At 40.6% G+C, this 20,940-nt stretch overlaps 1 protein-coding gene and 1 pseudogene across 1 annotated transcript; one reads left to right on the forward strand and one right to left on the reverse strand.

Moving 5' to 3' along the window:
• The first annotated feature begins 1,308 nt into the window (after window positions 1–1,308).
• LOC148936892 (uncharacterized) lies at window positions 1,309–4,071 on the forward strand (annotated as a pseudogene).
• A 12,595-nt stretch (window positions 4,072–16,666) lies between these two features.
• On the reverse strand, window positions 16,667–18,065 carry LOC148936893 (uncharacterized). The gene is made up of 2 exons (XM_089075722.1): window positions 17,613–18,065; window positions 16,667–17,242 (listed from the first exon to the last, which is right to left on the reverse strand). The coding sequence occupies exons 1-2, from the start codon at window positions 18,063–18,065 to the stop codon at window positions 16,667–16,669; spliced, it is 1,029 nt and encodes a 342-aa protein (XP_088931848.1).
• Window positions 18,066–20,940: the final 2,875 nt, after the last annotated feature.

Here is a 20,940-nt window from a genome sequence, read left to right on the forward strand (position 1 = left end):
ATACACGGCTGACATACACGACGGGTCGGTCTTGATCTACCCGTCGTGTATGCCAGCTCGCTTTGCGATAAGACGGCTCCTATTGCATAGTCCGATGCATCCGTTAGAAGGAATTCTCTCGTGAAGTCGGGATATTTCAATATCGGTGTCGTCGTTAATTTATTCTTTAACATGCCAAACGCATTTTGCTATGTTTCGGTCCATTCGAATTTTTCTCCCTTTTTTGTTAATTTTGTTAATGGTTTTGCAATTCGTGAGAAATCTTCGATAAATTTTCTGTAATACCCGGCTAATCCAATGAATGATTGCACGTCTTTTACCTTTTTGGGCGTAGGAAAGTTTTTTACGGCGTGCAATTTTGATTGATCTGGTGAAATTCCATTTTCAGTGTCACGGCTATCTAAATCTTATAATTTTTTTTAAATGAAGGAATGGATGCTATATGATAAAGATATTGATATATTGATTTATTGATTAAATTCCTGTTGGTACCATGCTACGGCTGTTACCAACGAGGATTCAGATGACACCTCTGAGAAAGAACTTTCCCCTTCTTAATTATGGGTTCGAGAGAAAGAAGTGGTGAGATGCTCGCGCGGTGGTTCTGACCATTTCCACCTATAAATATGCGTGCGGAAAAATTAACAGATCAGAAACATAAAAGTGAAAGAGATTGAAAGAGATTTTTAGACAAGGTCAAGTTAAGCTCTGTAAAGCGTGGCGATAGCAATAGTCAATTCGTATTATCACTTATAAATCATGCTAGATCAACCTTAGAGTTGAATCTTTAAATTTATAATAAATCTTTGTTTGTAATATTTCTCTTAGAAGAATTTAAAATTTAAAAGCCTCCTCGACTAAATAAAGGTAATTTAAAACTAAGGTAAATGGAAAATTGAAATCTTATTCTTCTTAATACTTCTTGATTAAAATCAAAATAATTGTAAATCCAAATTCGATCGCTGACAATAGCGTAGCGTACCATTCAGTCGCAGCCAATGATATTGTGACTAAATAATTTGAATTTAGAATCTCAATAATAAATAATTAATTTCAAAGACATTCATGCCCAAAAGAGATGGGCGCAGAGTTCAAATTAAAAGATTAAGATTTCAATTAAATCAAACGATAATTTTAAATAAAGATCCGTTCCCATTATTCTTAAAACTTAAAAAATTGGAAAGTCAATTTAAAACTAAAATAATCAAGCAAATTCCTAAATATAAATTAAGAGAAATTGATTTTGAAATAAATTATCTTAATTATAATCAAATTAATAAGAAAGATTCGTGATAAAATTTATAAAATTCGTTTCTTATTCGAGGTTGATTAATTCACAAACGGTCCAATTCCAGGGTAAAGTACTTAAATGTATTGATCCAAAAACAGACAATCAGAACGTAACATTCGGAAGGAAATTTTTGATGACAGCGATGGGATACTAAAACGGAAAGAAACGATAGTGAACAAGTGAAAAAGTGAACAAAATAATTAAATAAAGAATATGAAAAGATCTGGTCAACATCAACAATCAACATCAAGAAACACCATGGAAAACTCAGAGGAGACAGACATTAATGAATTATGGAGGCTAATTGGGGAGCAACAACGAACGATACAACAGCTTCAGCAACGGCAACGAAACCAAACTATTAATTTATCATGAGAAGGAATGATAAGTAATTTTTTACAATTTTTAATCAGAGACGCGTTAGAAGCAGTGCCTAATTTTGATGGAGAAAATATTCCGTTTGTTTACTTCGTCGAGGGTTGCGAAGAAGCATTAAGTATGGTCGCACCCACGCAAGAAGTAATTCTAGTTCGGGCAATACGTAATAAATTAAAAGGAGATGCTCATAGAGCTCATCAATATTGGGAAAAATCTTTGAAAACATGCAAGAACTAATTGAATTTTTGAGAGCAAAATACGGGCCGCGAGAAACAGTTTATGAAGCGCAAGGACGATTAGCCTTTTTATATCAAAAGAGAGATGAGAAAATTGCAGCATATGCAAATCGAGTTAGGGAATTAGTGTTGTAGCCAGATCTACAACTAATAATAAAAGTATTCCGCATGGCAACAAAATTAGTCCGCATGAAATTCGAAAAAAGTCTCTCGAAACACAACACAAATGCGTGATCGCCAAAATTGAAATCAGTCTTTCGAAAGACCGCAGAAATGCATCGCGGGAGAATATTGCGAAAAGTCTATCAGTAAATTCCTCAATTTGCTGATCGAACCAGGCGTGATATTGATCAATCAATATCACACGATCAACCGATCAGAATGCTGATCGGGCATCGACCAGTCTATATAGTCGACCATACAAGGCAGAATCGGAAGAGTCGAAAATTACGTGTCGTCCGGAATCGGACTTATAATAATCGTTATTCGAGATATTACTGAATCTCGTAGCGAAGTTCCCGCGAACCGCACTATCAGCATCTCAAGTGACATATTCAGCCGTCGGCCGCCAGAATAACGCGATACGCACCGAGTCACTCGACGACGTTTAACCGTGTGTAAAATATAATTGTTAATATATCAAGCATCTGTGCACTTGTGAGAATAAATCAGTTAAAATAAAGAAAGTGTGTGTTAAAGAATTCAAGAAGATCCCTACATTCTTTTGATCCTGCTCGGAGTCTCAACTCCTTAGGCTTAATGAACCCGACTATCCCTAATATTAACGTCGTAGCCCATCCGGGATACAACATTAGGAAAACGAATTCTTGATGCACAAAAAAGAGAAACCGGAATATTAAGTTTGGAATTAAATAGAGAAATAATAATATTAAAAGAAGGAACATTTGAAGAAGTAGAGGCACGGGCAATTGAGGCGGAAAAAGAATTAGAAACTGGAAACATGATAAGACGTGTAGTACTCGCAGAGAACGCGCCAGCTGAAAAACGAGCTTCAATCCGTCGCATTGAAGTTGAAATAATAACATGCCAATTTTGTCGAAAGGCAGGTCATACAGCTGATCGTTGTTGGTTGATTAATAAAAATCAAAATCAAAATAGATTGGGATTTTCCCAAAATATGTGAAATAATAATAACTATTTAAATAACAATAATTATAATAAAAAACAACAATCGAGTACAACCCCCATTTCCACGATTTCAATCAAGTTGGAATAATCAAAATTCAATAACTTGCAGATATTGTAAAAAATTAGGGCACACTATTGAGGAATGTCGGAAAAGAATTTTAATAATAATAATAACGGCACTCGTAATAATAGCTATAATAATAATTTGAACAACAATCGAAATAACAACAATGGAAATAATTCTAGACAAAATTTACAAACTCAGGGAAACGGGCAGATTCCCGTGAGGAATGGGGCATCCCCGGGAAAAACCAATGTCCGCCCCGCACGGAAAATCAACGCTCAAATCGAATCAAATGTAGAACAATAAATTTAGCCTATATTGAGGAGGTACCAACAATGAAATTAGAAAGCTTAAATTTTAAAGAAACTCTAAATTTCCTTGTAGACAATGGGCCGAATATAATTAAATATAATTAAAAGAAGTATTATAATACCAGATACTTTCGTGGACGGGAATGAAATTTTGAAACTAAGTGGAATTACAACGCATCACGTGACCAGCTTAGGATTGGCACTGATAGATATCTTAGGATGTCCAGTTTCTTTTCATTTGGTGGAAGATAATTTTCCGATACCACAACATGGAATTCTGAGTTCAGACTTCTTCAAACAATTTCAAGTAAATATTAATTACCAAGAAAATCAATTAGAATGGAATGATTATTATACCTTTTATTAAAAGAGGAACAAGAAGAAGAATTTATAATTCCTGCTAGATCAATCTCACAAATGCATATTCGAGTTGTGAATTCAGAACTAAAGGAAGGATATGTTCCGCGATTAATTGTAACAGACGGTATCTACTTAGGTGATGCTTTAGTTACAGTTAGGGACGGTAAAGCCTATCTACGAGTAATAAATACAAATGAAGAAGAAGAAAGGGTATTAATTCCCACAATTGAAATATATGAATTTGAAACCAATGATGAAGAAATCTCAAACTCCCTGAACTGAAATGCAAGCTCAAATACAAGTTCCTGTGCGAACTCAAATTCAAACTCAAAGTCAAGTTCAAATGAAAATCTTAATACAAATTCGAATTCAAGATCATGTTTCTACATAAATCAAAATGAAAGGAAGAATAAAATAATTGCATTAAGACTTGAGCATTTAAATAATGAAGAGGTGAACATGTTGAAAAATTAATAAGGAAAAATGCCGATTGTTTTCATTTGCCCGGTGAAAATCTTAATCATACAAATGTTTTAAAACATCGAATTCCAACAGAATAAATGAGATTCCAAAAACACTAAGCAATACAGAAATGTTGTGCGGGTCGTTTCGGGGATCGATGAAGGAATCGGCGGAAAGGGGGCGCTCACCACTTTGTTCGATACTAAATAAACTTTATTAAAAAATTAATACAGGTTGTCCTTGTTAATTCGGACCGCGACAGACGTGACGGCATGGCGGATCTCGACGAGTTCTCTCCTAATATTGGTCTCCCGTTTTTATCCTATTCCAGGCGGCCATCCTTGCCGTGTCATCAAAATGTTCGTCAGCGTTCGCGGTATATTTTTGGGTCGCGCGGCGGCTTTCTGCGCAACCCGGTTAGCAGTTGCTTCACGTTGTGCGATTACGCAATAAATGCGCGATTAGCATGGTAGCGTTGGTAATCGCTATCGCTTGATAAAATAATAATTCGTCGGGTAAAGTATCGCTTGCCGCAATCCGCTTTGTCAGCGATGGACGTGATTGCGTTCTCGGCGCTCGCAACATCCCTCCCCCTTTGATAGAAGGGAACCATGGAGAGTTTCGACTTCCATGTGTCCCTTACTTGGCGTTCGTGACATCCCTCCCCCTTCGATGGAAGGTGATCTTACTTGCTAGTTTACATATGTTGTCGCATAACTGTAATATAATCGTATGCTTATGACTAATATAACATAGCATCGTCGCGGCGCCTCTGTGCGGTCATCTCGCTTTTCTTTTGCTTTTTATTTTTGTTTTTGTTTGTGCGCCATGTTATTAATCCTATTATAGTTATTATTACTACGCAGGTGCCTGTTCCCATAGAGTATACAGTGTATTTATTTTTGAGTAAGTTATAATCGCTATCTTCTAGAGTTTCTCTTATTTCTTCTAGACTTATGCTTAACTTGATTAAATTTACGGGGTTCTTAATTATTTGTCGTAATGTGTCGGTTTTCGCTAACTTATTCTTATCGGTGTCTTTATTTTTTATTTCTAATGTTATATTGTACTCGGGGAGGTAGTTTTGGATATATTTTATTCCCTCAATTTTTCGCGCTTTTAATATTACGTTTGGTGTGATTAATTTGCAATCATCTTTTAGTTTTATTTTTTCGGTTTCTTCTAATATAATTTTCTCTTCTTTTTGCTTTTCGCACTTAATGCTAATTTCCTGCTTATGTGCCGTGGAATAAAGCCACGCTTGCTCCTCCGTCAATGCTATCCACAACGGTGTGTTAGATATCATATGATTCTTTTCGCAGTAATTGAACTGTCTGGTGTATGTGTATATATTTGCACCTCGCATGGTGCTGTTGTTTCCGCATAATATGTCGCGAAGTTCTGTTCGCATGTGTATGTGTTTGTTTCTCGTATGCAGCGTTCTAACTCTACTTCCTCTAGTAATTTGTAGTGGTGATTCTCTTTATCTATAGCTAACAAAGGATGGTTTATTTTTATATAGGCAAATACATTCGCATGATCGTGTACCAGTAACGGTATTGCTTTAACTAGTTTAAATATAGAGTATGCTACTACCGGAAATCGCAAGATTGTGTATATGTATGGACCATCTGAATATGCGCTAAAAGTAATGTATGTGTGTATTGTCTGCCAGTGCTCAGTTTGGATTTTAAAAGGAAAGTGTAATCCCATGGTTAATTGTGTAGCCACTTCTTTGAAGGCTGTTATTATGTGTTTGATGGGTAATAGTCGTGTCGGTATCATTCCGTTTTTCCCGTATGTCAGGTAGTCTATTACATTTTCCGTGTCCTTCGTTAAATCATTCATTATCGTTGTCAGGATTAGTAAGTTCGTCTACGTCTGCCTGTAGTGTGGACTCGGTCAACCGTTGTTCTAGTCGTTTTATCGCACTCATTATCAGATTTTCGTTATAGTTTTAGTAAAGTATTTTCTAATTCGTCCAAGTGCGCTATTGTGGCGTTGATTACTCTTATTTGATTTGCTACTGCGTGCTGTAGTACCTTGCCGTTTGTTCGTAACGTTTGCAGTTGCTCGTCTATTAGTTTCTGATCGTCGGCGTCCATCATTCCGAATAATATTTTGCTGACCGACCCGACCGCATCTAGCAGCCCTCGTCGTTTGTCAGTCGTTTTGTATAGCGTTTCTATTTGTGTCAACAGCGTGATCAGTTTGGTATTTTCTTTTTCTATTATCCTCATAATGTTTCGGCAACCTAACTGAGCGTTGCCTATTACTTTTCGCCACTGTATTGCGGTTTCCTCCATATAGTCTTGCAATTGCTGATGTCTGATCTCTAATTCTTTTGCGCTCAGTTTTATCACTAATTTCCATGCCGATTCAGCCTGTCTCAGCTGATCGGTTTCTTCGTAGTAGATTCCTGGCTAGTGCGAGAACAATTCCCAGTCAAGAGTATGCCGAGAATCAGGTGTCGCTTGTATTGCTCTTCTCCACATAAGGAGCATCCTGCAAGTCTAGAATTCAGGTTACTTTTCCGTTGTGGCGGTCACTGCTTCGCGAACACACCATCGACACACCGTCGCGCGCAGTCCCGCGCCGGATGGTGGTTCGTGCGCTCGCCACTAGATGGCAAGTCGAGAAATCATTTTCTCGTGTTTGAAACGCTACAGCGGACAGTATATAAGAGCGGTACTCGGCATCGCTCTTCGCCTCAGTCGCCTCGAACCAAGTCACTGGTAAGAGCTGCATTGCGACGCCCTCCGAGCTCTGGAGGCCAGCCTTGGCCTCATTGCTCGATAAACGGCAGTTTTTCCTGTTGGCAATTACGACCTATGTTCGGTCGTACTCCCCGCGGCAGTTAATGCCGCGGTTACCTCTCCGAGCTTAAGTCTGACGGCCGTGAACGCCGCCAAACCGGCCTTGCCCTTGACGGCCGTGAACGCCGCCACTTCCTTCTGGCCCACGTCTGACGGCCGTGAACGCCGCCAAACCGGCCACACCTCTAACGGCCGTGAACGCCGCCAAGTCCTTCCGGTTCTGCCTCTGACGGCCGTGAACGCCGCCACCTTCCTGGCCTGGCCTCTGACGGCCGTGAACGCCGCCAGCGTCCCAGCCGTGCCTCTGACGGCCGTGAACGCCATATCCATCTCGCCGCTCTCCTACGGACGGGGTCTTACCTTCTGTGAACACCACAGCCTCATCACGTCCCGGAGGGTCTCTCGCGGCCAGCGACGCCGCCCAATCCGCCCGTGTCCGGGCGACCTGCTACAGGCCGCAGCCGCGGCCCGCCGTTCTCCATCAGCCCGGGGAGCCGCTGTTCACCCGGAGGGCCTCCGCCGGCGCACCTCATCTCCAGGGGCCGCCCACGACGCCTCGCCATCTCCTAGGCCACCGTCGCTGTCCACCATCCAGGAGGCGCCAGCACCACAACGCTCGTCGCCGTTGACTACGCGGCCAGGACACACACCTCCCGCACCGCGCACCGGCCAGGGACGAGTCACCGGGCGACGAGCCAAGAGCTCACCCGGGAGCGCAGGCAGCAACTCCTGGACCTGTTCGGCTCGGCTTCCTCCTCCGAGGACAGTCTGCCTCGGCCGCCGACTTCGCCCGCAGGGGACGCGACCAGCCCCTCGGTCTCCTCAAGCGTCTCCACACCAGAGCGACCACCGACGCCTGGCCGTTCATTGAGGCTCGGCGCGCAACCGGACAGGCCATGGCAGCTCTGCACAATTGAGCTCGGCCACGTGCAACATCGACCGCCGCGCCGTGATACTCGCCGGTTTTTCGCCGAGGCCGCCACGCAGACCACCGGATTGCCTCCGGCACCGGTCAAGCCCGCAACGCTCACCCCCCGGCCGCGCCGAGGAGGAGCCGGAGCTCGCGAAAGACGCAGGGAGAGGCTCCAGGAACTGGCGCGCGCACGCGCAGAAACAGACGCGACCAACTCGCCTACGCGCTTTTCCCGCGGGACCCAGACTGAGTCCCGCCTGCATATGTAGCATTTCTTTTGTTTCCTTTTTTAAAATATAATGGCTTTTATTTAACTCCGCATTTCATGATTGTTAGCGTGCATGCAACCTTCCATATCCTTCAGCTTGCGCTCCTATTATCCAACGCATCGCGATACTTGGCTGCTACCCTTCCGCATTGATTGGTGCTGACACTCACATCGCTGGTCCGCCATACCGCTGGTCGAGGACAGATACCCTCCACGGACCGAGGACCAGTTTCCACGGCCGATTGCGAGCGTCGCAGTGCAGCAGGCCACACTCAAGCGCGAGACGCGCCACACGCCCTCGCAATTGCCATCCACGCCACCAAGTGTCACACCACACCACAAATTCGCGACAATAACGGGCGATACACGCATCCTTCCCCATACCGTGAATCCTCGTCGTGCATTTTTTGTGTGATACGTTTAATATTATAAATTATTTTGTTCAGTCTGCCGTCGACCGTGGTCTGTTGCGCGTCGTGGATGGTTTTTAGTTTGTTTCTTGGATATGCAGTGTACTAGGTGTGGTCGGGAACATGTTCCCATTATGTGTGGCGAGTGCGTGCGGCGGTCATATCGCCTGGCGGCCCAACGTGGCATTGAGGATGTCGTTCAGGTGGCCGTCCACGATCGTCTGGACGGGGGAGTATCGTCCCCGTGCTCCACAAGCAATCTGCGTCGAGAGATCTCCTGCACCCCCTCCGCCCGTCTGCGAGGAGCTCTACCCCCGTGACTCTTTGCGGGTGCAAATTTGCGTTGCCACCGGGCAACTGTTCCTCGCCGTCCTGCGTGACTGGTGAGTCCTGTATTTTTTCTTTTTACTACCTCTAATTTATGCTGTCTTTATTATTAATGTCTTTATTTTACTGCTTTTTGCGGGTAATTATTCGTATGCGTTGTTTGGTAGTCTTCGATGAATAGTTTGAGTCGGTTCGCGTGCACCGTCGTAATTTTTCGTTTCTGTTTAATTTTGTAATTAACATCAGAGGTTTTCTCGATTATTTGATATGGACCTATCCATGATGGTTCCAATTTCTTCGATCGTCCTCTGCGCACTGCTTCGTCATGCAGGAGGACCTTATCTCCTATTTTGAAGGTTTTAGTATTCGTATTTTTATCTGCATAGTTTTTTGCCTTTTGTTTTGCTTCGCGAATATGTTCTTTCGCTACTTTCTGTGTGGCTCTGAGTCGTTCTCTTAGTTCTTGCGCGTAGTTATCGTATGTTATGTATAATATGGTTTCGGCGGCGCTGCCAGGGCCGTGGGTAATGTTGCTCGATGCCCGTACATCAATTCGAACGGTGTATAGCCCGTTGTTGTATGCGGTGTCGTATTGTACGTGAATATCGCGTATGGGATCCATTCATCCCAGTTGGTTTGATCCTCGTTTATATAGTATTGCCTTAGTAGTGCCTTAAATATTCGATCAGAGTCCTGTGCGATCTCTCCAGGGCTCCGTTGCTTTCAAGATGGTACGCGGTTGTTTGAATTTTTGTTATTTTTAAAAGGGTGCATACATCCCTGAACATTTCACTGACGAAGTTCGTTCCTTGATCTGTCAGTACTCTCCGGTATTCCGAATTCGCATATTATTTTTGTAGTGAACTCTTTGGCAATCGTGTTTGCTTCCTAGTCTGATGTCGGTATTGCTTTACTAAATTTTGTTAAGTCGTCTTGAAATGTTATAATAGCAGTGTTGTACCCTGGATGGGCTACAACGATAATATTAGAGATAGTCGGGTTCGTTAAGCCTAAGGAGTTGGGACTCCGAGCAGGATCAAAAGAATGGAAGGAAATCTTCTTGAATTCACTAATACACTTTCTTTATTTTTGCTGGTTTATTTAATAATTGCACAATTTCTTGAATTTAGTATTGCTTATTTTATTTCTTTCAAACACGGTTAAATGTCGGCGGGCGGCTCGGCGCGTATCGCGTTACTCTGGCGGCCGACGATCGAATATGTCACCTGAGACGCTGATAGTACGGCTCGCGTGAGCTTCGCCGCGCTCTTGTAATATCTTGCGCGATAATTATAATAACGATTCCGAACGACACGTTAATCTTTACTTTTGACTTTTGACTCTTGACTCTTGACTCTCCACTCCGCCTTGTGTAACCGGTTATATAGTCTGATCGATGCCCGATTAGCATTCTGATCGATTGCGTCGATCAGTTGCGTGATATTGATTAATCAATATTACGCTCGGTTTGATCATCAAATTTAGGAATTTGCTGATAGGCTTTTTCGCAATGTTCTCGCGATGCATTTCTGCGGTCTTTCGAAAGACTGGTCGCAATTTCGGCAGTCACACATTTGTGTCGTCTTTCGAAAGACTTTTCGAGATTCATGCGACCAAATTTTGTTGTCATGCGGACTACTTTTATTATTGGTTATTATTTTATTATTGGTTATAGATCTGGCTACAACATCCCTCCCCCCCCCTGTTAGTAAAAGAAAACGGAGGTACGAAGTTTTCGCTTTTTACATAATTTTTTGTTTTTTTTTTCCGATACATTTTTTGATATAATCATTTGCTTAGAATCGAGTATTTTCGCTTATTCTAACGGCGCGATCTACATTGCGTGAGTTATTATTTCATTTTGTTTTTTCTTTCTTATAACAATTATTATTGTTGCGATAACAATGATTATTAGTAACGAACTGCTAATTGATACAGGATATACAAAGTGTTTTTGTGAAAAGAGGGATATCTCGTTATTGTTTATTTCGTTCTTCATGTTATTTAATTTTTTTGTTAATTCTGTCAGGTCTGTTGCGTCTTGTATAACTTTTAATTTAATTTTTTCTGTCTTATTTATCTTGAAAGTTTCGCTTAGTAGTGTAATGTTATATTTTGGTAAATACGTTTTTATTTCTTTTCCCTTATTGGTGCTTGTTGATTTTATTGTCGCGTCTGATGTGACTATTTTGCAATTGCTTGATAACGTTATTTTTCCTGTATTTGTAATAGTTCTACACATTTCTTTATTATTTTTACATGAAATTGTAATAGTTTGTTTCGGTGTGGAATATAACCAAGAGTAATTGAATTGCTTAAGGCTATCCATATACTATTTTTTATTGTTATGTATTTAATATTACAATTGTTACAACAGTTGTCATTTTCTATATATACATCTATTTCGCATAGCGGTCGGTTTTTACATTTCTAATTGGAAAGATTTGTCCGCACAAGTAATTTGTATTTATTTGCTTACATTGTTTTAACTTTTCGTGAGTCAGTTTTGCGTACGTGTGTCTGTTAGTATCCCAAGCTATTAATGGATTGTTCGTTTCAATTAATGCGGATATGTTTTGCTTGTATGGTACAGGTAGTGGTATTACGTTTAATATTTCATATAGCGGAAGTGCAATTAGCGGGAAATGTAGGATTGTGTAGACGTTTGTTTTGTCGCAGTGCGCGCTCATTGTCATTACTTTTTCTATTGTATGCCAATCCTCTTCCCTTATTTTAAATGGAAAATATGATCCTTGTGGTATTTGTGTGATTGCTTCTTTAAGATTTTTCATTATTTCTTCTAACGGTATTAGTCGCGGGTGTAGTATTCCATTTTTTGTCGCAGTTAGGTATTCTAGTGTCTTCCGCGTGTTGTGTCACTGCGGCAAGTATTGCGTTGGTGATTATAAAGTGTTCTTTTATATTTTCGCTACTTATTTCTGTTGTTAGTGTCATTTCTAATTTTTTGATTGCGTTAGCTAAAATGTTTTCATTATTCTGGATTATTTCTTCGTGGTTACTTATGTGCGCTATCGTCGCGTTTATGATTTTGATTTGGTTCTTTATTATATGGTCTGTTGTTTGTTGTTTGTTATCTAAGATACTTAATTGCTCATTGATTACTTTTCTATCTTCATTGTCCATTGTTCCGAATAATGTTTTGGCAATAGTTCCTATTCCATCTATCAGTCCTCGTTTCGTTTTTGTATCTTGTGCTTTATACAGAGATTTTATTCTTTTTGTTAAATGTTTTAACCGCTGGTAATTGTTTTCAATTATGGTATTATAGTTTTGACATGACCCCTTGTTTGTGAGGTGTAACATAGTGCATATATTTTGTGTTTTTAGAATGTATTCTTCTATTTGCTCTGTTCGCTTTTCGATTGGTGAGATATCTATTTTTATAACTATCTTCCAGAATGACTCGATTATTCAGTTCAGTTTTCCTATTTCTTCGAAGTATATTCCGGGGTGATGCTCGAAGTTTTCTACTTCAAATGGTAGTTTTTCCTCTTCTTTTCCATTGGTTATCCATATCTTTATTCTGCAATGTTAAAATAAAAATTCTTATTTCTCATGAAAATTTTTCGGTCTCGAATTCGGCGTTTCTTTTTTATCATATTCTCAGGTGTAATGTTACTTTATTCTTAATTCGTTATCTTAGTTAAAAAGATTCTCCTGTGAATCTGTTAAGCTTGCTTTTTATAACGTGTATCATTTCTCTCGGTGTCTTATTTATTATATCGGTGTGACCCTTCTAATATTTCATTCTTTTTGCGATGAGCTCTCTGGCTGCATTTCGTCAGTTGTCGAAGTGCCTTCCTTGCGTTAACACAATAGGTTTTAACGGAAATTTTGATCGCGATCCGCCGATTTTTGACGATCGTGCCGTGGCGGAAACGTCGTCCGATGACGACGAAGGTTTCGATATCGAAATCGGTGATGGTGACGTGGGGGAGTTCATTGACAACCTTGCCGCTTAGGCCCATTTCCGTCGTGTGTGCGAGTGGTTGTCGATAGTCAACTGCTTTTATAGTAATGGTATTTTCCATGTGTGTGGCGATTGCATATGGTTCGCCACCGATGATGTTCCCGGCAGGATTTTTGAATTACCTTGGTCCATGGAGCTCTTTGAATTGCTCGTATCCATGCCCGACGCTGTACTTGCCGACGTGGTGGTGGAGGACGAGGAGGTGGAAGACGAGGAGATGGAGGACGAGGAGGACCTGGATGATCCCGTCGAGGAGGCCGCTGATCTAGACGAGATCGATATGGGGGATGATCCCACGGCCAACCCCGCGCAGGCGAGGGACCGCTCTCCTGGGGCCTTATTTTTTATGTGCTTCGTAGTTATAGTTTATAGTGTAGTTTGTAGTGTTAGTTTTTTTATTAGTTGTTAGTTGTAGTGCTTTTGTAACTGTGGATGTTGGATTATTTTCCGGACCTGCTGAGATTCTTCTTCAGTAAGTCCCAATGTTTTTATTTTTATTTTCTTATTATTCTTATTTTTCTTATATTATTCTTATTTTGTGTTATGTGCTTTTCCTTTATCTGCTTTTAATTTTCAACGAACGATTTAATTCGGTTCGCGTGCACATTTATCGTTCGGCGGCCCATTTTTATTTTATAGTTTAAATCGCCTATTTTCTCTAAAATTGTGTAGGGTCCGATCCATAACGCGTCTAGTTTTTTCGATCTCCCTCGCCGGACTGTTTCGTCGTGTAATAGGATTTTATCTCCTATTTCGAACGTGCGTATTTTTGTTTTTCTGTCGTAGGTTTCCTTCGCTTTTTGTTTTTCTTCTTTTACGTTTTCCTTCGCTATGATTCGCGGCTCGTATTCTTTCACGGAGTTCTTGCGCATAATCATCGTATGTGTACGATGATTTCGGTGAGCTCGTTAGGGCCGTAGGTAGTGGTGCCTGGTGCCCATATACCAGTTCGAACGGCGTGATCCCGTAGCGGTGTGCGGTGTCGTATTATATGCGAATCGCATACGGTATCCATTCGTCCAGTCTGTCTGATCATTATTAATATAATGTCGTAAATATTCGGTTAATGTCCGATGTGATCTTTCGAGTGCTCCGTTTGTTTCTGGATGATAGACCGTCGTTTGTAATTTTTGTATTTTTAATAATTTGCACGTATTTTTAAATAATTCGTTGGTAAAGTTTGTTCCTTGGTCGGTCAGGATTTTGTCTGGAATTCCATATTCTAGAATGATTTTTGTCACTAACTCTTTTGCTGTTGTTGCCTCTTGATTTTGTACTGGTATTCCTTTGCTAAATTTTGTTAAATTATCTTGAAATGTTAATATATATTCGTTTCCCATCGTCGTTACAGGCAATGGTCCTACGATATCTAACGCGCATTTCTCAAATTGTTTTGTTGGCGTATCTGTTATCATTAACGGTGCTTTAGCGCGTCGTTGCAATTTATTTTTTTGGCAATATTCATATTTTGAGATGTATTGCTCAACATCTCGTTTTAATCCTGGCCAGTTGTGGTGTAATCGTATTCTATTTATTGTTCGTTCAATGTCCTGGTGTCCTCCTATAGGTGCGTTGTGGTATTCATATAATATTTGCTTCTTTTCTTCTTCTTTATATTGTTTTTTTGACGCGACGTCGTCAGTTTGCTGCCCTTCTGTTATTGCTGCTACGTTACGGCTCAATGCGTCAGCGTTAGCGTTTGCTTTCCCAGCTTTATGTATTATTTCATAATCGAATTCTTCCAATTTTAATCTCCATTTGACTAAACGTGATCCGGGATCTGTTACGTTAAATAACCATATTAACGGTTTATGATCGGTAATTATTTTAAATTTTGTCCCGTATAAATAAGGTCTGAAATGTTTTACTGCCCATACTATTGCGAGTAATTCCTTTTCAGTCGTATTATAATTCTGTTCTGCTCGTGATAGTACACGGCTGGCGTACGCGACGGGTTGGTCTTGACTTACCTCGCCTTGCGATAAGACGGCTCCTATTGCATAGTCCGATGCATCCGTGGTTAGGAGGAATTCTCTCGTGAAGTCGGGATATTTTAATATCGATGCCGTCGTTAATTTATTTTTTAGCATGTCAAATGCGTTTTGTTGTGTTTCGGTCCACTCAAATTTCTCTCCTTTCTTTGTGAGTTTTGTTAAAGGTTTTGCTATTCGTGAGAAATCTTCGATAAATTTTCGGTAGTATCCGGCTAATCCGATGAATGATTGCACATCTTTTACCTTTTTGGGCATAGGAAAATTTTTTACAGCGTGCAATTTTGATGGATCTGGCGAAATTCCACTTTCCGTAATTATGTGTCCTAAATAAATTACTTCTTTTCGTAAAAATTCGCACTTGTCCAGTTGGAGTTTTAGATTGTTCTCTCTTAGTCTTTGGAGAACTAATTTTAATCTTTTATTATGTTTTATTAGGCTAGGATCGTATATTACAATATCGTCAAGATGCACTAGACATTTAATTCCTTGCAACCCTGTTAAAACCCTGTTGATTTCATTAGTCGTTGGAAGGTTGCAGGTGCATTTTTTAAACCAAATGGCATTCTATTAAATTCATAGTGACCGTGTGGTGTAGAGAATGCCGTTTTATTTTTATCTCGCTCCGTCATTGATATCTGATGGTAACCTGATGCGAGATCCAGTGTCGTGAAATATTTCGCGTTGCCCAGCTGATCAAGTCAATATCCGTTATGTTGGGCAACGGGAATGAATCTCCGATTGTGAGATCATTTAATTTTCTGAAATCTATTACAATTCGTAATTTTGTTTTTCCTGACGCGTCTGTCTTTTTGGGCACGACTAATAGTGGTGCGTTCCATTGGCTGACGCTCAGTCTGATAATTTCTTGTTTCAACATTTCTTGAATTTATTTATTTATCTCGTCTTTATGTTTTTCCGTTAAACGATAAGGTCGTACGTTTACTGGTGATGAATCTGTTCGTACTGATATTTCATGCTTAATCTTTGTTGTGCACGATAATGTGTCCCCTTCTAGGTGGAACACGTCATTATATTCGTGACATAATTTTAATACAGATTTTCGTTCTTCTTCATTTAAATGTTCTGTGCGCAAGGAATTGTTTATTTGCTCTTCTCGAGCTATTAATTTTGTCTCTTTATTTTTTATCTGTATTGCGTTCACAGATTCCTGTGTTATTTTTTCTTGTATATTTATTTCTTCTAATATTACTTGCGGTACTTGAACGGTTTTTTCTTCTTCCGTAATATTTATTATACTTATTGGGCATGTATAATTTCGTGGTTTGACTAGGCAACATCCAATAAAAATTCCAGGTATCATTTCCTCTGGTTTTGTCAATCCAATTATGTTTTGGTTAGTCGTGACTTGCACGATTGTTTCGCTGCGCGGCCCTAACGTTACGCGCCTGTATGGGTACAGTCTGAATTTCGTATTTTGAAATTGTACTGAATTTGTTTTTGGATTGAACGCAGTTATGTATTTCCAAATAAAATCTGCTCCTAGGATTGCATCGTATTCCATTGGCCCATTATCTCGCACTATGTGTACGGGGTGTCGTATCTTTTTTCGCGACAGTTGCACCGTAACATGTGTTTTGCCCAATGTTATTATTTCATGTCCTGTTATGCCTGTTAGTTTAGTTTTCTCTTCATAGATTAGGACGTGGTCTAGAACATGTTTTAGTTTTATTATAATTTAATTTTTTATTATTGTTGCTGATGCTCCCGTATCAAACAAGAAATTTATTTTTCTACCTTGGGCTTCTGCAATCGGTAATGTGATCGCATTTAATCCAGTGTTGACGAGCGATGTCCCCTTGACGTGTGCCACGCGATACTCTGACGCGGGGCGCGGGACGGTCGGTTTATCTTCGCCGATTTCGCTCTTTTTATTTTTAAAGTTCTTCGCGGAATTTTCTCTTCGCGAATTCGAAAAAATTTTTCCGGAATTTTTGCTGTTTTCCGGTTTTCCGTTTAATGTCCAACATTCGTGTCGTAAATGTCCTATCTTTTTGCAATAACTACACTGTTTTTCAATTGTATTTATTCGTGGTTTTCCTTCTGGCTTAGGCAGGGTATATCTGTTTGAGAAACGGCTAGTCCTACAATCGCGTCCGTAATGACCGATTTTTCCGCATTTTTCACAACGCGGACTAGGTGTATGCACTTTAAATACTGGCCGGTTTCGATAGGTTAGCATTCGCGTGCTAGGTCCTCGCGTTTTTTCTTCCGCGGTTGCTCCTACGATTGCTTCCTGTATTGTTTGATATCGCTGCGATCGTACAATCAATTTAATTTCGTCGTGTAAACCGTTCTGGTAATTGTAGAGCGCCTGCTCTTTTATATTTTCTAAAATCGCGCGTTGCTGTTCAACCGTATGATTTTTTCCTTTTTCCATGGATTCGTATAATTCCATGGCTATATTGTCTGTTCGTCTGCCGAATTCTTGTGCATTCTCGTTTGGTTTTTGTTTGAGCGAGTTAAATTCGAGTTGTAAATGTGCGGTACTTCGTTTGCTCAAATATTCTTTTTCTAGTTCTCGTTTTAATTGTTCGAAGTTTATTATATCTCGCGTACGGAAATCCATCATGGCCTTGCCTTTGAATTTAGTGCAAAGAATGGCTTCTAATAGAGAATGTTCATCCGCGGGATGTATATTTTTCATTACGTTTATTATTACGCGTACTTGCGTTTAGAAATTCGTACACGCGTCCTCGTGACGTGCCGTCGATTTCTGGGATCATGTTACGCGCGTCTTTCAGTGTGAGGAATGTCAGTGCATTTCCCGGCTGGTTTCGTATATCTCGATACGAACGTCCGTAAGTTAGATCTAACGGGTGCGGCAGAAAATCCTGAGATATTCTCGTTTGTTCGCCCATAGGCAATTGTGTTTGCCGACTTAATCCGTTGACTTGCACACGGAGATCGCGTATTTCATCCATTAATTCTCGAAGGAGACTGTTATCGGGCGGTGCGTCGATTGTGACGCGGCGATTCATTCGATTTTCTTGTGGTCCATGTCTCTCGACCGAATGTCGTAGTTTCAAAATTTCGTTGTCGATTTCATTCTGTTGTTCGACAGGTGAGTGAGCCATTTCGTTTATTAGCGATTGATATATGTTGAAAGAATTAAATATGCTTCCGTCTCGTAAATTCGTGTGTATGTGTTTGCGCGCTTGTACGTGTGTGTTAATGTGAGAGTCGGTGTCGTTCGGTTCGAGCAAGCTGTAATCTTTTTCGTCGTACGGAAACTCGCGTTCGGTTATTACGTGGACGTCTTCGTCACTATCGTATCGTAGTACGCGGCCCACGTTATCGCGTATTTCTTTTAACGCGTTTCTCGCGGTATTTAACGCGGAGATAGTATGTGGAAATTTTACGGGATTATTTATTGACCGCGATTTTGGCCAAGTCGCATTCGCTAAGCTGTCCTTCGCTGCGAACATTCGCCTTTTTAAAATATGATTTTTCGGACTTACAATAGTAGATAGATCGTATACGCTCGCATGGTCGCTGCTTGTGCTGGCGTGTCAGTTGGCTGCGTATAGTAGTGTCGGTGAAGCGTCCTTGCTGACTGGTATCGTTGTACACGGTCAGCGCTGGCTGGCTCTCGGTGCTCGTGGACTCTCTGGTCGTTGCTCCGCTGCCACTGGACACTCGTTGTCGTAGGTCGGCACTCTACTAATGTTGCACTGTACACTTGACACAATTTCGTGGGCGGCTTATTTTTTGACGGGGCCTTTTCAGTCCGCCTGTTTTCTTCTTGTATTTTCGGCTTATCGGGAATTTGATTCTTCTGCCTGCTTGTAATGTCTATTACTGCAGGTCTTATCTTGTTTTTTTTTTCAAGAAAAAATTTTTTCTTCTTCTGCCCGTAATGCAATGCGTCGGAGCTTACTCGTTTGATTCTGCTGGCTTGATTAACGATGATCCTCTCAAGTTGTTGTTCTTAGGGATGGTTTTGACAATCTCACCGTTGCCACCAAAATGTTGTACCCCGGATGGGCTACAACGATAATATTAGAGATAGTCGGGTTCGTTAAGCCTAAGGAGTTGGGACTCCGAGCAGGATCAAAAGAATGGAAGGAAATCTTCTTGAATTCACTAACACACTTTCTTTATTTTAATTGATTTATTTAATAAATGCACAAATTCTTGAGATTAGTATTTCTTATTTTATCTCTTTACACACGGTTAAACGTCGGCGGGCGGCTCGGCGCGTATCGCGTTACTCTGGCGGCCAACGACCGAATATGTCACCTGAGACACTGATAGTACGGCTCGCGTGAACTTCGCCGCGCTCTTGTAATATCTTACGCGATGTTTATAATAATGATTCCGAACGACACGTTATGCTTGATTCTTGACTCTTGACTCTCCCGATTCCGCCTTGTGTAACCGGTTGTATAGTCTGATCGATGCCCGATCAGCATTCTGATCGATTGCGTCGATCAGTTGCGTGATATTGATTAATCAATATTACGCTTGGTTTGATCATCAAATTTAGGAATTTGCTGATAGGCTTTTTCGCAATGTTCTCGCGTAGTGCATTTCTGCGGTCTTTCGAAAGACTGGTCGCAATTTCGGCGGTCACACATTTGTGTCGTCTTTCGAAAGACTTTTCGAGATTCATGCGACCTAATTTTGTTGTCATGCGGACTACTTTTATTATTGGTTATTATTTTATTATTGGTTGTAAATCTGGCTACAACAGTAGGTATTTATTTCCTTTCATGATGACCGTGAGTGGTCCTACGATGTCCAGGGTGCATTTTTGAAACGGTCTTTGTGCCGTGTCGGTCAATACTAGAGGCATTTTGATTTTCTTGCTTAGTTTGTTTTTCTGGCAATATTCACATTTGGCGATGTATTCTTCCACATCTCGTATTAATCCGTGCCAGTTGTGTATTAGTCGTATTCGATTTACGATACGTGTTACGTCCTTGATGTCTTCCGAGGGGGGCATTATGATATTCGTACATTATTTGTTCCTTGTCTTCTTTGTTATATTCGCGTTCTTTCTTGTTGCGCTCGATGCTGTTTATCTGTGTGTGTCAGGCGCGATCGGGTTTCTGCTGAGCGCGTCAGCATTTGTATTGCCTTTACCGGCCTTGTGTATCACCTCATAGTCGTACTCTTCTAATTTGAGCCTCCATCTGATTAATCTTGAACCAGGGTCTGTTATACTAAATAGCCAGATCATTGGCTTGTGGTCTGTAATTATTTGAAATTTTGTTCCATAGAGATACGGTCGAAAGTGTTTGACGGCCCATACTATGGCTAGCAATTCTTTCTCTGTTGTATTATGGTTTTGTTCCGCTTTATTCAGAATTCTGCTTGCGTATGCAATTAGTCGGTCTTGGCCTACTGGTGACAATACTGCTCCGATGGCGTATCTGGATGTGTCTGTTACTATAAATTGTTCAATGAAGTCCGGGTAAGCTAGAACTGGTGTGGTCGTTAACTTTTCTTTTAATGTTTCGAATGCGTTCTGTTGTTCTGCTGTCCAAGCGAATTTCTCATCCTTTTTTGTTAATTTTGTCAGTGGTTTCGCTATCTTCGAAAAATTCTCGATGAATCTTCTATAATACCCGGCTAATCCTAGAAGGATTACACATCCTTTACTCGTTTTGGTATTGGAAAGTTTGCTACGGCCGTTATTTTCGCAGGATCCGGTATTATACCGTTTTCGGAGATAATGTGTCCTAAGTATGTCACCTCCTTTCTTAAAAACTCACATTTATTCGGTTGTAGTTTCAGATTGTAGTCTCTTAGTTTTTTGAATACTTCAATTAGTCTTTTGTTATGCTCTTTCAAATTTGGTCCATATATTATGATGTCATCTAGATAGATTAGACATTTGAGGCCTTGTAATCCGGTTAGTACGGAATTCATAAGTCTTTGGAATGTTGCAGGCGCATTTTTTAATCCAAAAGGCATTCTATTAAATTTGTAGTGCCCGTAAAGTGT

The sequence above is a fragment of the Pogonomyrmex barbatus genome, unplaced genomic scaffold (genome assembly GCF_055798465.1).
Source record: "Pogonomyrmex barbatus isolate J1 unplaced genomic scaffold, ASM5579846v1 scaffold19, whole genome shotgun sequence".
NCBI lineage: Eukaryota > Metazoa > Arthropoda > Insecta > Hymenoptera > Formicidae > Pogonomyrmex > Pogonomyrmex barbatus.